At 33.1% G+C, this 13,425-nt stretch overlaps 1 protein-coding gene across 2 annotated transcripts in view; it reads left to right on the top strand.

Moving 5' to 3' along the window:
- The window catches only part of OSCP1 (Organic solute carrier partner 1), a 110,348-nt gene that overhangs the window by 36,631 nt on the left and 60,292 nt on the right, over nucleotides 1–13,425 (top strand). For both annotated transcript variants that reach the window (XM_076517323.1, XM_076517321.1), the window contains exon 7: nucleotides 11,180–11,261. In XM_076517323.1, coding sequence (XP_076373438.1) covers nucleotides 11,180–11,261 — 82 coding nt within the window. The remainder of the gene's footprint in view (nucleotides 1–11,179; nucleotides 11,262–13,425) is intronic.

Here is a 13,425-nt window from a genome sequence, read left to right as displayed (position 1 = left end):
AAACTGGCCGTAACATTAAATAATTTGAAACCAGGACTAGAATGGCCAACTTCAGGTGACAGACAGTGGTTTTTTGTACTTACCTGTTAGTCTTCCTGGCAAGTTATGATCATTACAGTTATGCTACAGAAAGTCCTTTACAACTTGAATTACTGTAGTTTTTCTCTTGATGTTGTAGACTAGATGTAAGCATTGGTTTTATGCTATTTACTTGTTTTTTTTTTAAACTTTGTTTTCTTTTACCTTAATTTCCTTTTATGAATTTTACTAAATTTACTTTTAACTTTTTAACGGATGCTTGGCTCAGATAGCCAATCTACTTTGTGCCATAAAACAATAAATTAACCAATCTATCAACTACGCTAAGTAGCTTTTCATATCTTGCTTCTGATGATCTGTAGAGAAGCTAAGCAAAAGGACTTGGTAGTTATTTTAGGTTTAATAGAAAGCCTGGGGGTGCTTATAAATTAATATTATTTCTGTTTGCCTCCTATCCTGGCTTTCGATAATTTTGGCAGGTTAATAATGGTTTCTCTAGACAGTTGGTCTTTCATGGTTCAAACATGAGGAAAAGCCTTGAAGAAGAGTGGGTGAGAGATTACGCAAACGCAAATGAACATGGCAGGGGTTTAGTTTAGAGAGAGAGAAATCTGAAGAATTCTCTCTCCAACTGGGGTGTTCAGGAACGTTGTAGTTGCTCTTCGTCCCCTCACGTGAGAAATTATTAAACTTTTCATGGGGTTTTTTCCTTTACTTTTATTTTGACATTTTTAAGGTGGAATGGGGTATTTGAGAGTGATACAAAAGACAGCAGAACTGGACAAAGGCAGCATAAGTGAAGTGAACCAGACCTTGGCCAGTGGTCGGAATACGCTGGCAGCTGGCGAGTTGATTTAAAATCAACTATAACTGGATAAACTATAATTGAATAAATAATTAAATGGCTCTTTTCAGGATTAGGTAAGAATGTGGCTGGAACCTACAGATCCAATGCCAGAGATTTTGGTGTGGGGAGAAATGGGAGTACTCCGAGAAAACCCACTTTCGTGGCCTGGACGCCGAAAAATCTACCCAGACCGTGCCTGGAAGTAGCTGGGAAGAAACATAGGAATAAAAAGGAAAAAAATTGAAAATAAAACTGATGGACTGTGATGGTTGTATACATGAAAACTGCTAGCTGCGGTCTTGTAGATTGGGTAGTAACTTCTTCATGAACTTGTTTTTACACCAGAAGCCCATTGGTGATAGCGAAAAACGTGGTCTTGATGGTGAAATAACTGGCTGTTCTTCTTCGGTGAGTTGGTCTTTGCTGGTCTGAGATGCTTTGTTTCTTCTTGTAATTTTGGTTTGTGTTTTCTGAATGATGGTAGTTTGTTTTTCTGTTTGAACTGACGTGTTGATAGTTATCTTGTTGATGGTCTGAGTCTGGCTGGTAGTTGAATTCTGTGAACTGGAACTGAAGTGTGGTATGATCTGTCACTTTTCTTCCTTGGACTGCTAAATCTTGGCATGTTGTTATCAGAGGGAGTTGACATCTTCTGGGTCGAGTTATTTGTATCTGCGTTCGTGTTTTTTCTAGTTGGATCTGGACTCGGCGGTATTTTCGTAGTTTCTTGCTGGAAGTTGTCTGTTGGTGGTCTATGATGTCTGGGTGCTTTGTTTGACCAAGAGTTGGAGGGTCGTCGATGTGGGCGTTTGGCTCTAAAGTGAAATATGTGGTAGTAACATCCGTCACGTAAAATACATTCGGCACTTACTTCGACATTGTCACTATCTTCATGAAGTACAAAGGTAAATTAGCATTTTTGGAGAAAATTCGATGAACAGCATATACCTTGGCCTGAATTTGAGGTTCTATGGCTTGTTTGATTTCTTCCAGTTGTATTGATGGGTCAATGCCATTGAGGAATACTGAGTGAAGACTGACAGGACTTTTGGTAGGGGAACAACTTACAGATGAATAAATAAATAAATGGCTCTTTTCAGGATCAGATGAGAGGTTACTTGTTGGTGATGATTTTAAAGGAGATGATTTGGAGCTTCTAGCCTAACAATTGATCAACTAATCATAAACAGCAGACCCAGACAGCAGAGACCTGCACTTGTGGGTAAGTGCACCCCATCCCAGAGAAGACACAAGACCAGAACCAGAGTTTATTGCATCATCAAGAACAGTCACAGATTGCAATCTTACATACAGCTATTTGCATGGTAATTAACTTTATACACAAACAGAACTTCCATTATATTTCATCTATACAATTAATTAGACATACAATATAAACTATACAATGTCCTGAATATTGGACATATTACTAAAACAGAAAATGTAAACTCATAATAAATGATTTAAACATGATACATATAACTATTAATGAGTATATTTGGTCTATTCTTCATTCTGATTGGTAACATGAAAAAGAAGAGGAAGGAGAGGCATAAGGTAAAACATTCAAGGTGGTTGTTGGCATGAATGTTTGTGTTATGAGGTGAGGTGATTTAGGAGAGAGATAAATTTGGTCAATGTGGTGGGTATTTTTGCAATTTTTGTGAGGATAGGTTATTTCTGTGTATGGACTAGTTATAGTATTCGTTTGATAGGGTTAAGAAGCATGCTTGTAATGGTATTGAGTTGCTTAATTTGTGTAAGTAAGAGCCAGGGGTGTAGTTAGTAAGCTAAATTTTCTTTTGTAGAGATGTTGTGGCATTTTGGGCATTACTGGGCATTTGTATTCTAAAATCTGTCTTATATAAGCATTGTAAATCATCATTATCATTCTTGGGTTACAACCTTTGGCAAAGTCACTGATTTTTATAAGATAGTTTATTTGTTGTTATGACTTGATTGTTGTTTCTGAGAAGAGTATATTCCAGGTTAGCTTTCTTTGAAGGTTAAACCAAGAAGTTTGATTTGGTTTGTGAGATTGGTTTGTGCATCATATATTTTGAGTTTGATGTTCCTAATTTTTACTTAATTCTGTGGTAGAGGATAGTTTGTTTGTTTTGAATTTCACACAAAGCTACACAAGGGCTATCTGCACTAACCTTTCCTAATTTAGCAGTGTAAGACTAGAGGGAAGGCAGCCAGTCATTACCACCCCCTGCCAACTCTTGGGCTGCTCTTTTACTAATGAATAGTGGGATTGACTGTCATATTATAATGCCCTCATGGCTGAAAGGGCAAGCATGTTTGGTGTGACAGGGATTCAAATCCACAACCCTCAGATTACAAGTTGAGTATCTTAACCACCTAGCCATAGAAGATAGTGACTTGTGTTTTCTGTGTATAAACACTTTTGTCTCGGGCTTGGTATAATATACACAAACTTGTCTACACATTTGTGCATATTAAGTATTTGTACTATAACTTTCAATATAGCATGTCTATCTTCACAAAATATGGTACAATTTTAATAAACATTACAAGTTTTCTATACTCAGACAATCAGATTTTTAAATGAAATATTTTTACTAAAGGTTTGTTTATGAAAATAGAATCTGTTTCATTACTAGTGTGAGTACAAAGTGATATCATGTTATGATTAAGAAAACTGTTCTTCATCCTAAAAATCTCAAATATCATTTACATAAATTCTAAAACCTCCTGAATATATTTCAAATGTTTGTTTTGAGTTAGACTATATTTTATATTATTTAATACACTCTAACTATATGGAGTCTGTCACTTGACCAATCTCGTAACCATCATAAAAAATTATGAAATAAATGTAAATTATGCTTATTTTGTGCTTGAATGACCACATATTATAAGACAAAAATACAAATGTTTGGTCTAAGTAGCTTAAGTCTTATAATGCTATATATTGATACATATATTCATTATTTTTTATTATATTGACCTTCAACTCGTGCCTAGCCAACATTACATAACTTGTATTGATGCAGTACACCTGCACTCCTATTACGTATCCAATAATATAAAACAGACTTTTAGTCTTTCTTGTCTTGGCTGTGTTTTAGTGGACTAATATTTTGTACTCTACCTTCACATATTAATTATTATACATTATATATGTATATAGATTATTACTATTTAGAAATAAATTATTAAACTTATTTTTCTTAAAATATAGAACAATAAATCTAGAAGTGAAGCAAATAATTATCTCTTCTTTCTATGACCTTTGAACTCAGTTACTGCTGGATATAGGTTGCTAAACCTTTTAAAATTTCATACATGAAAGATATCAACCCAAATTTATTTTAGGTTTTATGTGTACCGTTGAATAACCAAAAAATCTTAAATGCCTAAACATGATACCGTAGAATTACACTATAATTTAATAAGCTTAGTAACTAAGATGTATTTAGATTTTAAAAAATATGAAACTTTGAGCAAAGTAAAGACACAGCCTACTTAGAATTTTTACATCAAAATTTTTACATCTGTATGAAGATGGGTTTTTTTTATATTTGCTTTTAAATAAAGAAGTTAATTCATATATAACTTTAAAGTTTGAATTATAATCCACAGGCTGATTCCAAACTTATTGATATAAATTCATAAAATAACAATTCAATAAAATTTTGAATGGAAGTTAACAAATGTGATGACATGGCCTTTGATCTGTGACCCATCAAGACAGAGTTAAGTAGTATGTAGCATGTGTTGCACCAGGTTACATTGTCGTTTAGAGTAGTTTGTATTTGTTTTCTGTCAGTAGGGTGTGGGGTTGTGTGATGTGCTCCATACTGCAGTGTTGAGAGTTATGTAATTTACAAATAATATATAGAGTAATAGATGTAATACAGAGCCTTGGGGAATGCCAGCTTTAAGTGGGAATGAGGGTGACATGTTGCTATTGATTTTGAATTTTGTAGTTCTATTAGCTAGGAAGCTTGAGATCCATTTATTGATTGGGGTGGGTATATTTAGTTATATAGTTTATATCTAAGACTGTTATGCTAAATGGAGTTGAAAGCTTTCTTTGATGTCCAGGAAAACACCAATTGAGATTAAACCCTTTGTGTATTGACTTTGTTAGTCTGGCTAAATGATCATTTATCTATCAGTGTTTCCATGATGAATTTTGTGTATCAGAAAGGAGATTATTGAATTCTAAGTAGAAAATCAGTCTTGTTGTTTTTCCTTTAGTTTGCCAATACTGGGTTGATCTATTCAGTTATCCAGCTCTAGTCCTTTGTACATTTGACTGTGTTTTAATCTCTGGTATAGCAGCAGCACATACTTTGATCCAGGTTGATCTAATCAATCATCCAGCTCTAGCCCTTTGTAAGTCTTGAGTGTTTTAGTCCATGGTATAGCAGCAGTTTTACAAAATTTGATCCAGGTTGACCTATTCAATTATCCAACTCTAGTTCTCTGTAAGTCTGAGTGTGTTTTAGTCTGTGGTATAGCAGCAGTAACACAGAGTTTGATCTGATTAATCACCCAAGTCTAGTCCTTTGTAAATCTGAGTGTGTTTTAGTCTGTGGTATAGGAGCAGTATTACAAAATTTGATTCAGGTTGATCTAATTGTGTTTGAAAAGTCATCATTTGGCTAAATTTGTTTGTGATTGTATGTTTTGCAATTGCTCCCCCGCTAGTACAGCAGTATGTCTCCGGATTTATAATGCTAAAATCAGGGGTTCGATTCCCCTCGGTGGGCTGAGCAGATAGCCTTTTGTGGCTTTGCTATACGAAAAACACACATGTTTTGCAATAACCTTAATTATAGATTTGATTAAGTCTATCAGATAAGAACATAAGAAAGGTTAGAAACGAGAGAGATCATTTGGCACACCTTGGTCATATGGTCCATGAATCTTTTTAAGTTGTTTTCTTAAAGTATCCCAGAAACTTGGCTTCAACAACATAGTTGGGCAGTTTGTTCCAGACATTATGACTCTTCATGTAAAGAAATGCCTTCTATATTAGTCCTATATGTTTTCATCTAATTAAAAGCCTTTTGCAGTTATTGTGCATAGTATATGTTTCTTTTTGTAGGTTATATATGCATATGTGTTTGGATTTGTTGTGTAACAATTAAAGTAAAAGCTTTAAAGATACTTTTGGCTCTCTTCTATCAGGAGCTAACATTACCAGTCATGGCTACTTTACTGTATCCCTACTGCTGTCTAAATGTTATTATACATCTATGTGGTGTTGCATATTGTGACCTTGCACATGAATTCACTTGGGTATGCTATATGACATGCATGAACAAATTTTTCATAATTTAATAATTTAACATTATAAAATAATTTGGTCAGAATTTAAAGATGTCTATATTTGAAGTAGAACTAGGAGTAATAGTTTGTGTCACTGTAAGGGGATAAATTACTTACTTGATACTTTCATCAGTATTTTTAGAACATCTATTTGTGAGTTTTCAAACTCTTCATTGTTAAGATAAAAGTAACTAGTTGGCTTAATTATAGAGTTTTTATTAATGTTAGTGAATAACATTTCAAAACTTGAAGAATTTAAATTTTCTTGTTAGTAGCTTGTGTCATACCACAGAATATCATTGTGTACCTGATGTTGTCATTAAATTGGTGTGTTCAGTTGTTTTAATTAAAATATGTCACAAGTAAACAGTTTGAGCATGCATTATGCACTGTAGAAGTTACAGGTTGAACAGACATTATGCAGACTATTTCGCTGTACAAGTTGCAGTTTGAACACACATGATGCAGACTATTTTACTGTACAAGTTACAGTTTGAACACACATTATGCAGACTATTTCACTGTACAAGTTACAGTTTGAACAGACATTATGCAGACTATTTCACTGTACAAGTTACAGTTTAAACAGACATTATGCAGACTATTTCACTGTACAAGTTGCAGTTTGAACAGACATTATGCAGACTATTTCACTGTACAAATTACAGTTTGAACAGACATTATGCAGACTATTTCACTGTATAAGTTACAGTTTGAACACACATGATGCAGACTACTTCACTGTACAAGTTACAGTTTGAACACACATGATGCAGACTACTTCACTGTACAAGTTACAGTTTGAACACACATGATGCAGACTACTTCACTGTACAAGTTACAGTTTAAACACACATGATGCAGACTACTTCACTGTACAAGAGTTTGAACACACATGATGCAGACTATTTCACTGTACAAGTTACAGTTTGAAAAGACATTATGCAGACTATTTCACTGTACAAGTTGCAGTTTAAACACACGTGATGCAGACTATTTCACTGTACAAGTTACAGTTTGAACACACATTATGCAGACTATTTCACTGTACAAGTTACAGTTTGAACAGACATTATGCAGACTATTTCACTGTACAAGTTGCAGTTTAAACACACGTGATGCAGACTATTTCACTGTACAAGTTACAGTTTGAACACACATTATGCAGACTATTTCACTGTACAAGTTACAGTTTGAACACACATTATGCAGACTACTTTACTGTACAAGTTACAGTTTAAACAGACATTATGCAGACTATTTCACTGTACAAGAGTTTGAACACACATGATGCAGACTACTTTACTGTACAAGTTACAGTTTGAACAGACATTATGCAGGCTATTTCACTGTACAAGTTACAGTTTGAACAGACATTATGCAGACTATTTCACTGTAAAAGTTACAGTTTGAACACACATGATGCAGACTACTTCACTGTACAAGTTACAGTTTAAACAGACATTATGCAGACTATTTCACTGTACAAGAGTTTGAACACACATGATGCAGACTACTTCACTGTACAAGTTACAGTTTAAACAGACATTATGCAGACTATTTCACTGTAAAAGTTACAGTTTGAACACACATGATGCAGACTACTTCACTGTACAAGTTACAGTTTGAACAGACATTATGCAGACTATTTCACTGTACAAGTTACAGTTTGAACAGACATTATGCAGACTATTTCACTGTACAAGTTACAGTTTGAACAGACATTATGCAGACTATTTCACTGCACAAGTTACAGTTTGAACAGACATTATGCAGACTATTTCACTGTACAAGTTACAGTTTGAACACACATGATGCAGACTATTTAACTGTACAAGTTGCAGTTTAAAAACACGTGATGCAGACTATTTCATTGTACAAGTTACAGTTTGAACACACATTATGCAGACTATTTCACTGTACAAGTTACAGTTTGAACACACATTATGCAGACTATTTCACTGTACAAGTTACAGTTTGAACAGACATTATGCAGACTATTTCACTGTACAAGAGTTTGAACACACATGATGCAGACTACTTCACTGTACAAGTTACAGTTTAAACACACATGATGCAGACTACTTCACTGTACAAGTTACAGTTTGAACAGACATTATGCAGACTATTTCACTGTACAAGTTACAGTTTGAACAGACATTATGCAGACTATTTCACTGTACAAGTTACAGTTTGAACAGACATTATGCAGACTATTTCACTGCACAAGTTACAGTTTGAACAGACATTATGCAGACTATTTCACTGTACAAGTTACAGTTTGAACAGACATTATGCAGACTATTTAACTGTACAAGTTGCAGTTTAAAAACACGTGATGCAGACTATTTCATTGTACAAGTTACAGTTTGAACACACATTATGCAGACTATTTCACTGTACAAGTTACAGTTTGAACACACATTATGCAGACTATTTCACTGTACAAGTTACAGTTTGAACAGACATTATGCAGACTATTTCACTGTACAAGAGTTTGAACACACATGATGCAGACTACTTCACTGTACAAGTTACAGTTTAAACACACATGATGCAGACTACTTCACTGTACAAGTTACAGTTTGAAAAGACATTATGCAGACTATTTCACTGTACAAGAGTTTGAACACACATGATGCAGACTACTTTACTGTACAAGTTACAGTTTGAACAGACATTATGCAGACTATTTCACTGTACAAGAGTTTGAACACACATGATGCAGACTACTTTACTGTACAAGTTACAGTTTGAACAGACATTATGCAGGCTATTTCACTGTACAAGTTACAGTTTGAACAGACATTATGCAGACTATTTCACTGTACAAGTTACAGTTTGAACACACATGATGCAGACTACTTCACTGTACATGTTACAGTTTGAACACACATTATGCACACTACTTCACTGTACAAGTTACAGTTTGAACAGACATTATGCAGACTATTTCACTGTACAAGTTACAGTTTGAACAGACATTATGCAGACTATTTCACTGTACAAGTTACAGTTTGAACAGACATTATGCAGACTATTTCACTGTACAAGTTACAGTTTGAACAGACATTATGCAGACTATTTCACTGTACAAGTTACAGTTTGAACAGACATTATGCAGAGTATTTCACTGTACAAGTTACAGTTTGAACAGACATTATGCAGACTATTTCACTGTACAAGTTACAGTTTGAACACACATGATGCAGACTACTTCACTGTACAAGAGTTTGAACACACATGATGCAGACTACTTCACTGTACAAGAGTTTGAACACACATGATGCAGACTATTTCACTGTACAAGAGTTTAAACACACATGATGCAGACTATTTCACTGTACAAGTTACAGTTTGAACAGACATTATGCAGACTATTTAACTGTACAAGTTGCAGTTTAAAAACACGTGATGCAGACTATTTCATTGTACAAGTTACAGTTTGAACACACATTATGCAGACTATTTCACTGTACAAGTTACAGTTTGAACACACATTATGCAGACTATTTCACTGTACAAGTTACAGTTTGAACAGACATTATGCAGACTATTTCACTGTACAAGAGTTTGAACACACATGATGCAGACTACTTCACTGTACAAGTTACAGTTTAAACACACATGATGCAGACTACTTCACTGTACAAGTTACAGTTTGAAAAGACATTATGCAGACTATTTCACTGTACAAGAGTTTGAACACACATGATGCAGACTACTTTACTGTACAAGTTACAGTTTGAACAGACATTATGCAGACTATTTCACTGTACAAGAGTTTGAACACACATGATGCAGACTACTTTACTGTACAAGTTACAGTTTGAACAGACATTATGCAGGCTATTTCACTGTACAAGTTACAGTTTGAACAGACATTATGCAGACTATTTCACTGTACAAGTTACAGTTTGAACACACATGATGCAGACTACTTCACTGTACATGTTACAGTTTGAACACACATTATGCACACTACTTCACTGTACAAGTTACAGTTTGAACAGACATTATGCAGACTATTTCACTGTACAAGTTACAGTTTGAACAGACATTATGCAGACTATTTCACTGTACAAGTTACAGTTTGAACAGACATTATGCAGACTATTTCACTGTACAAGTTACAGTTTGAACAGACATTATGCAGACTATTTCACTGTACAAGTTACAGTTTGAACAGACATTATGCAGAGTATTTCACTGTACAAGTTACAGTTTGAACAGACATTATGCAGACTATTTCACTGTACAAGTTACAGTTTGAACACACATGATGCAGACTACTTCACTGTACAAGAGTTTGAACACACATGATGCAGACTACTTCACTGTACAAGAGTTTGAACACACATGATGCAGACTATTTCACTGTACAAGAGTTTAAACACACATGATGCAGACTATTTCACTGTACAAGAGTTTGAACACACATGATGCAGACTACTTTACTGTACAAGTTACTGTTTGAACACACATTATGCAGCCTGTGATTGTTTGGCATTGGGAACATGAGATTCACCTGTATGCTATTGCTTTTGATTCTTTAACTTTTACTGCATGAGAGGTTAAGTCAAATGGAAGTACTTTGTTTGTATTAATATGAATGCCTGTGAACATTCTGAAGATATAAATATGTCAATAAATTAAAAAAAACACCCATCTTAAGAAAAAAAATATGCCCACAGTGTGCCATACATAAAAAGGATTGCATTAGAGAATTTCATGTCATTTTTGACATCTCATGAAATGACACCAAGTATACTTTTTACATTGTGCTACAAAGATTTACATTAGTACTGTTGGTGAATAATTTAGTTTTATTGTTTGTACCAGTAATATTTTGTTTGTTAAATAATTTATTTATTGTACACATAGTCATACCTTTTGAGGATTTGGTTATGAACTGAAAATTTATGAAGTATAACTTAACTTTAATAAAGTTACTAAATTAACATAATATTGTGTCTGTATTTTTAGATACATGAATCATGGTAGTGAACAAACATCAATGCTACCACTCACCAGATCATCTTCATCTGCCCAGTCACATGAACAAAAGGTAAGTAATAATTTTTTAGGGAATAGTTATATCTGTAGTATGTATATATCTTTATATTCTTTATTTTCTAATTCAGCAAGTGAAATGTTATTGTACAGTAATCCTATGAAACTTTACAATCATACCTTCTTGTACATGTAATTCTTTTGGTTTTATACTTACATCTTAAAAGTTAATATAGAGACTTTCATGGGTTTGTAGTTGTTCAAGGTTTCCATTTAACAGTGTTCTAGATCAGTGGTAAATTTTTGTACTTTCATATGCTCTATTATGTGTCAGTGTTAATGTTTAATATCAATGTGAGAAACATTGAATGTGATTTCAGCACCAACAACAACTGTTACACTTTATAAATGAAATTATAAATTGTACTACCTTGTATCCAATAGTAGTGCTCAGTTAACAGCAAATACCTGGAAATATGACATTCAACTAAGTTATTTTATATGTTGTACCAAATTATGACCATTAGAATATTCATAAACCTTTACTTGTACATACGTCTTAACTTGTTTAAAAGTATAGATGCTACTTGTAATATGTTTTTGTTAACCTAGTTTTAAACTTTGTTATTTCGTTAAATTAAGAAAATCATAAGACTTTTTACCAGATTTAATATTCTATGCTAAACTACAACATTCACTAATATCTTCACCCATTTCTAGCGTGTGAAAGCCTTAACTTGTTGAAAGTATTGGAACTGCTAATAATTCTTTATTATTTGGCTTACTCAGTGCATTGTTTTAAATCTAGGTTATACATATTTTTAAATCTGATATAAATATTGGTTCAATGTAATGAGAAAAATGCAACTAGATACACTAAAAGTGAAACATAGTTTACAAATACAACAAGCCTTATGTTTTTTGGATTTCTTCTTGTCCAGGATTGCTAGTAAGGAGTGGAATTCCCCCAAACTAGTACCTCTAAATGACAATTGGCAAATTAAATTATAGTTTGAGCTCATATTTATTTTCAAAAATTGACGACTTTGGTTTTTGGTTTTTTTAGGTTAAAAGAGTCATAGGTACCTTTTATTTATAGTTTATAACTCTGCATGTTATGTTAAGCTGCAACATTTTGTAATATATTGACCTATTTCTCTACATATATTAGTAATTCAATAGAAGTTTAATACTATAGTAGGAATTATTTACTAAGAGTTCAGCAATGCTTTATTTTTATTAATATCATGAAATATTACATATGTACATATTATTAAACCAGAAGATTAATGTTTTATGTTTATCTGCATAGTTGTTGTTTAATTGGAAAATTAACTAAAAATTATATACATTTAAATATATTCTTATATGTATAAGAATGTTTCTCAGTTTTAGCTCCGAACTTAGAAATGTCATACTGCAAAAATATATCAAAATGCTATATTTTGGTTCATAGATGCATTTTTATATCTTAACAGAACCAATTGAATTATTAGGTTATTTTATTCTGCCAGTAGCAATATATTTAGAATGGAAAGCAATTATTCATGGGCATACAATAGTATTAAGGGAAAATGGTTTCTACGTTTCCAAGTTCTGTGAAAAAAAAGAAGTGAACTTAAGTATGTAATTATTTGTGCATCATAAGATGATGTTTATGGAGATATTAAAATGAATTTATGGCAGAATGTTTGAGCAAGAAGCTTTAACATAAACATGCAATTATTTTTCATTTTGTGAACTACTGAATAATTACAACAACCAATATTGGTATTATGTGGTCCGGAAAGTGTAGGTTTATTGTTCAGCTGCTTGTTCGAGATATAGTGTCTGTCTATATTTTACTGTTGAATAGTTGCTAACATAACTGTTTTACAACATTTATTCAAAATCCTTATTCACTTTTTTTCACACTATTAGTTCAAATATAGAAGCATTGTTTTAAACTTATAAGTTGTTGTTAATTTTGCTTATGTATGTTTAGTTTGGGGCATTTAGCTGCTAAGAAAATGATGTGTAGGTTTATTGTTCAGCTGCTTGTTCGAGATATAGTGTCTGTCTTTATTTTACTGTTGAATAGTTGCTAACATAACTGTTTTACAACATTTATTCAAAATCCTTATTCACTTTTTTCACACTATTAGTTCAAATATAGAAGCATTGTTTTAAACTTATAAGTTGTTGTTAATTTTGCTTATGTATGTTTAGTTTGGGGCATT

This window comes from Tachypleus tridentatus, chromosome 8, assembly GCF_004210375.1.
Source record: "Tachypleus tridentatus isolate NWPU-2018 chromosome 8, ASM421037v1, whole genome shotgun sequence".
NCBI classification, from domain to species: Eukaryota; Metazoa; Arthropoda; class Merostomata; order Xiphosura; family Limulidae; genus Tachypleus; species Tachypleus tridentatus.
The sequence above is the reverse complement of the archived record's forward strand: the minus strand, read 5'-3'. Positions and strand labels throughout refer to the sequence as shown.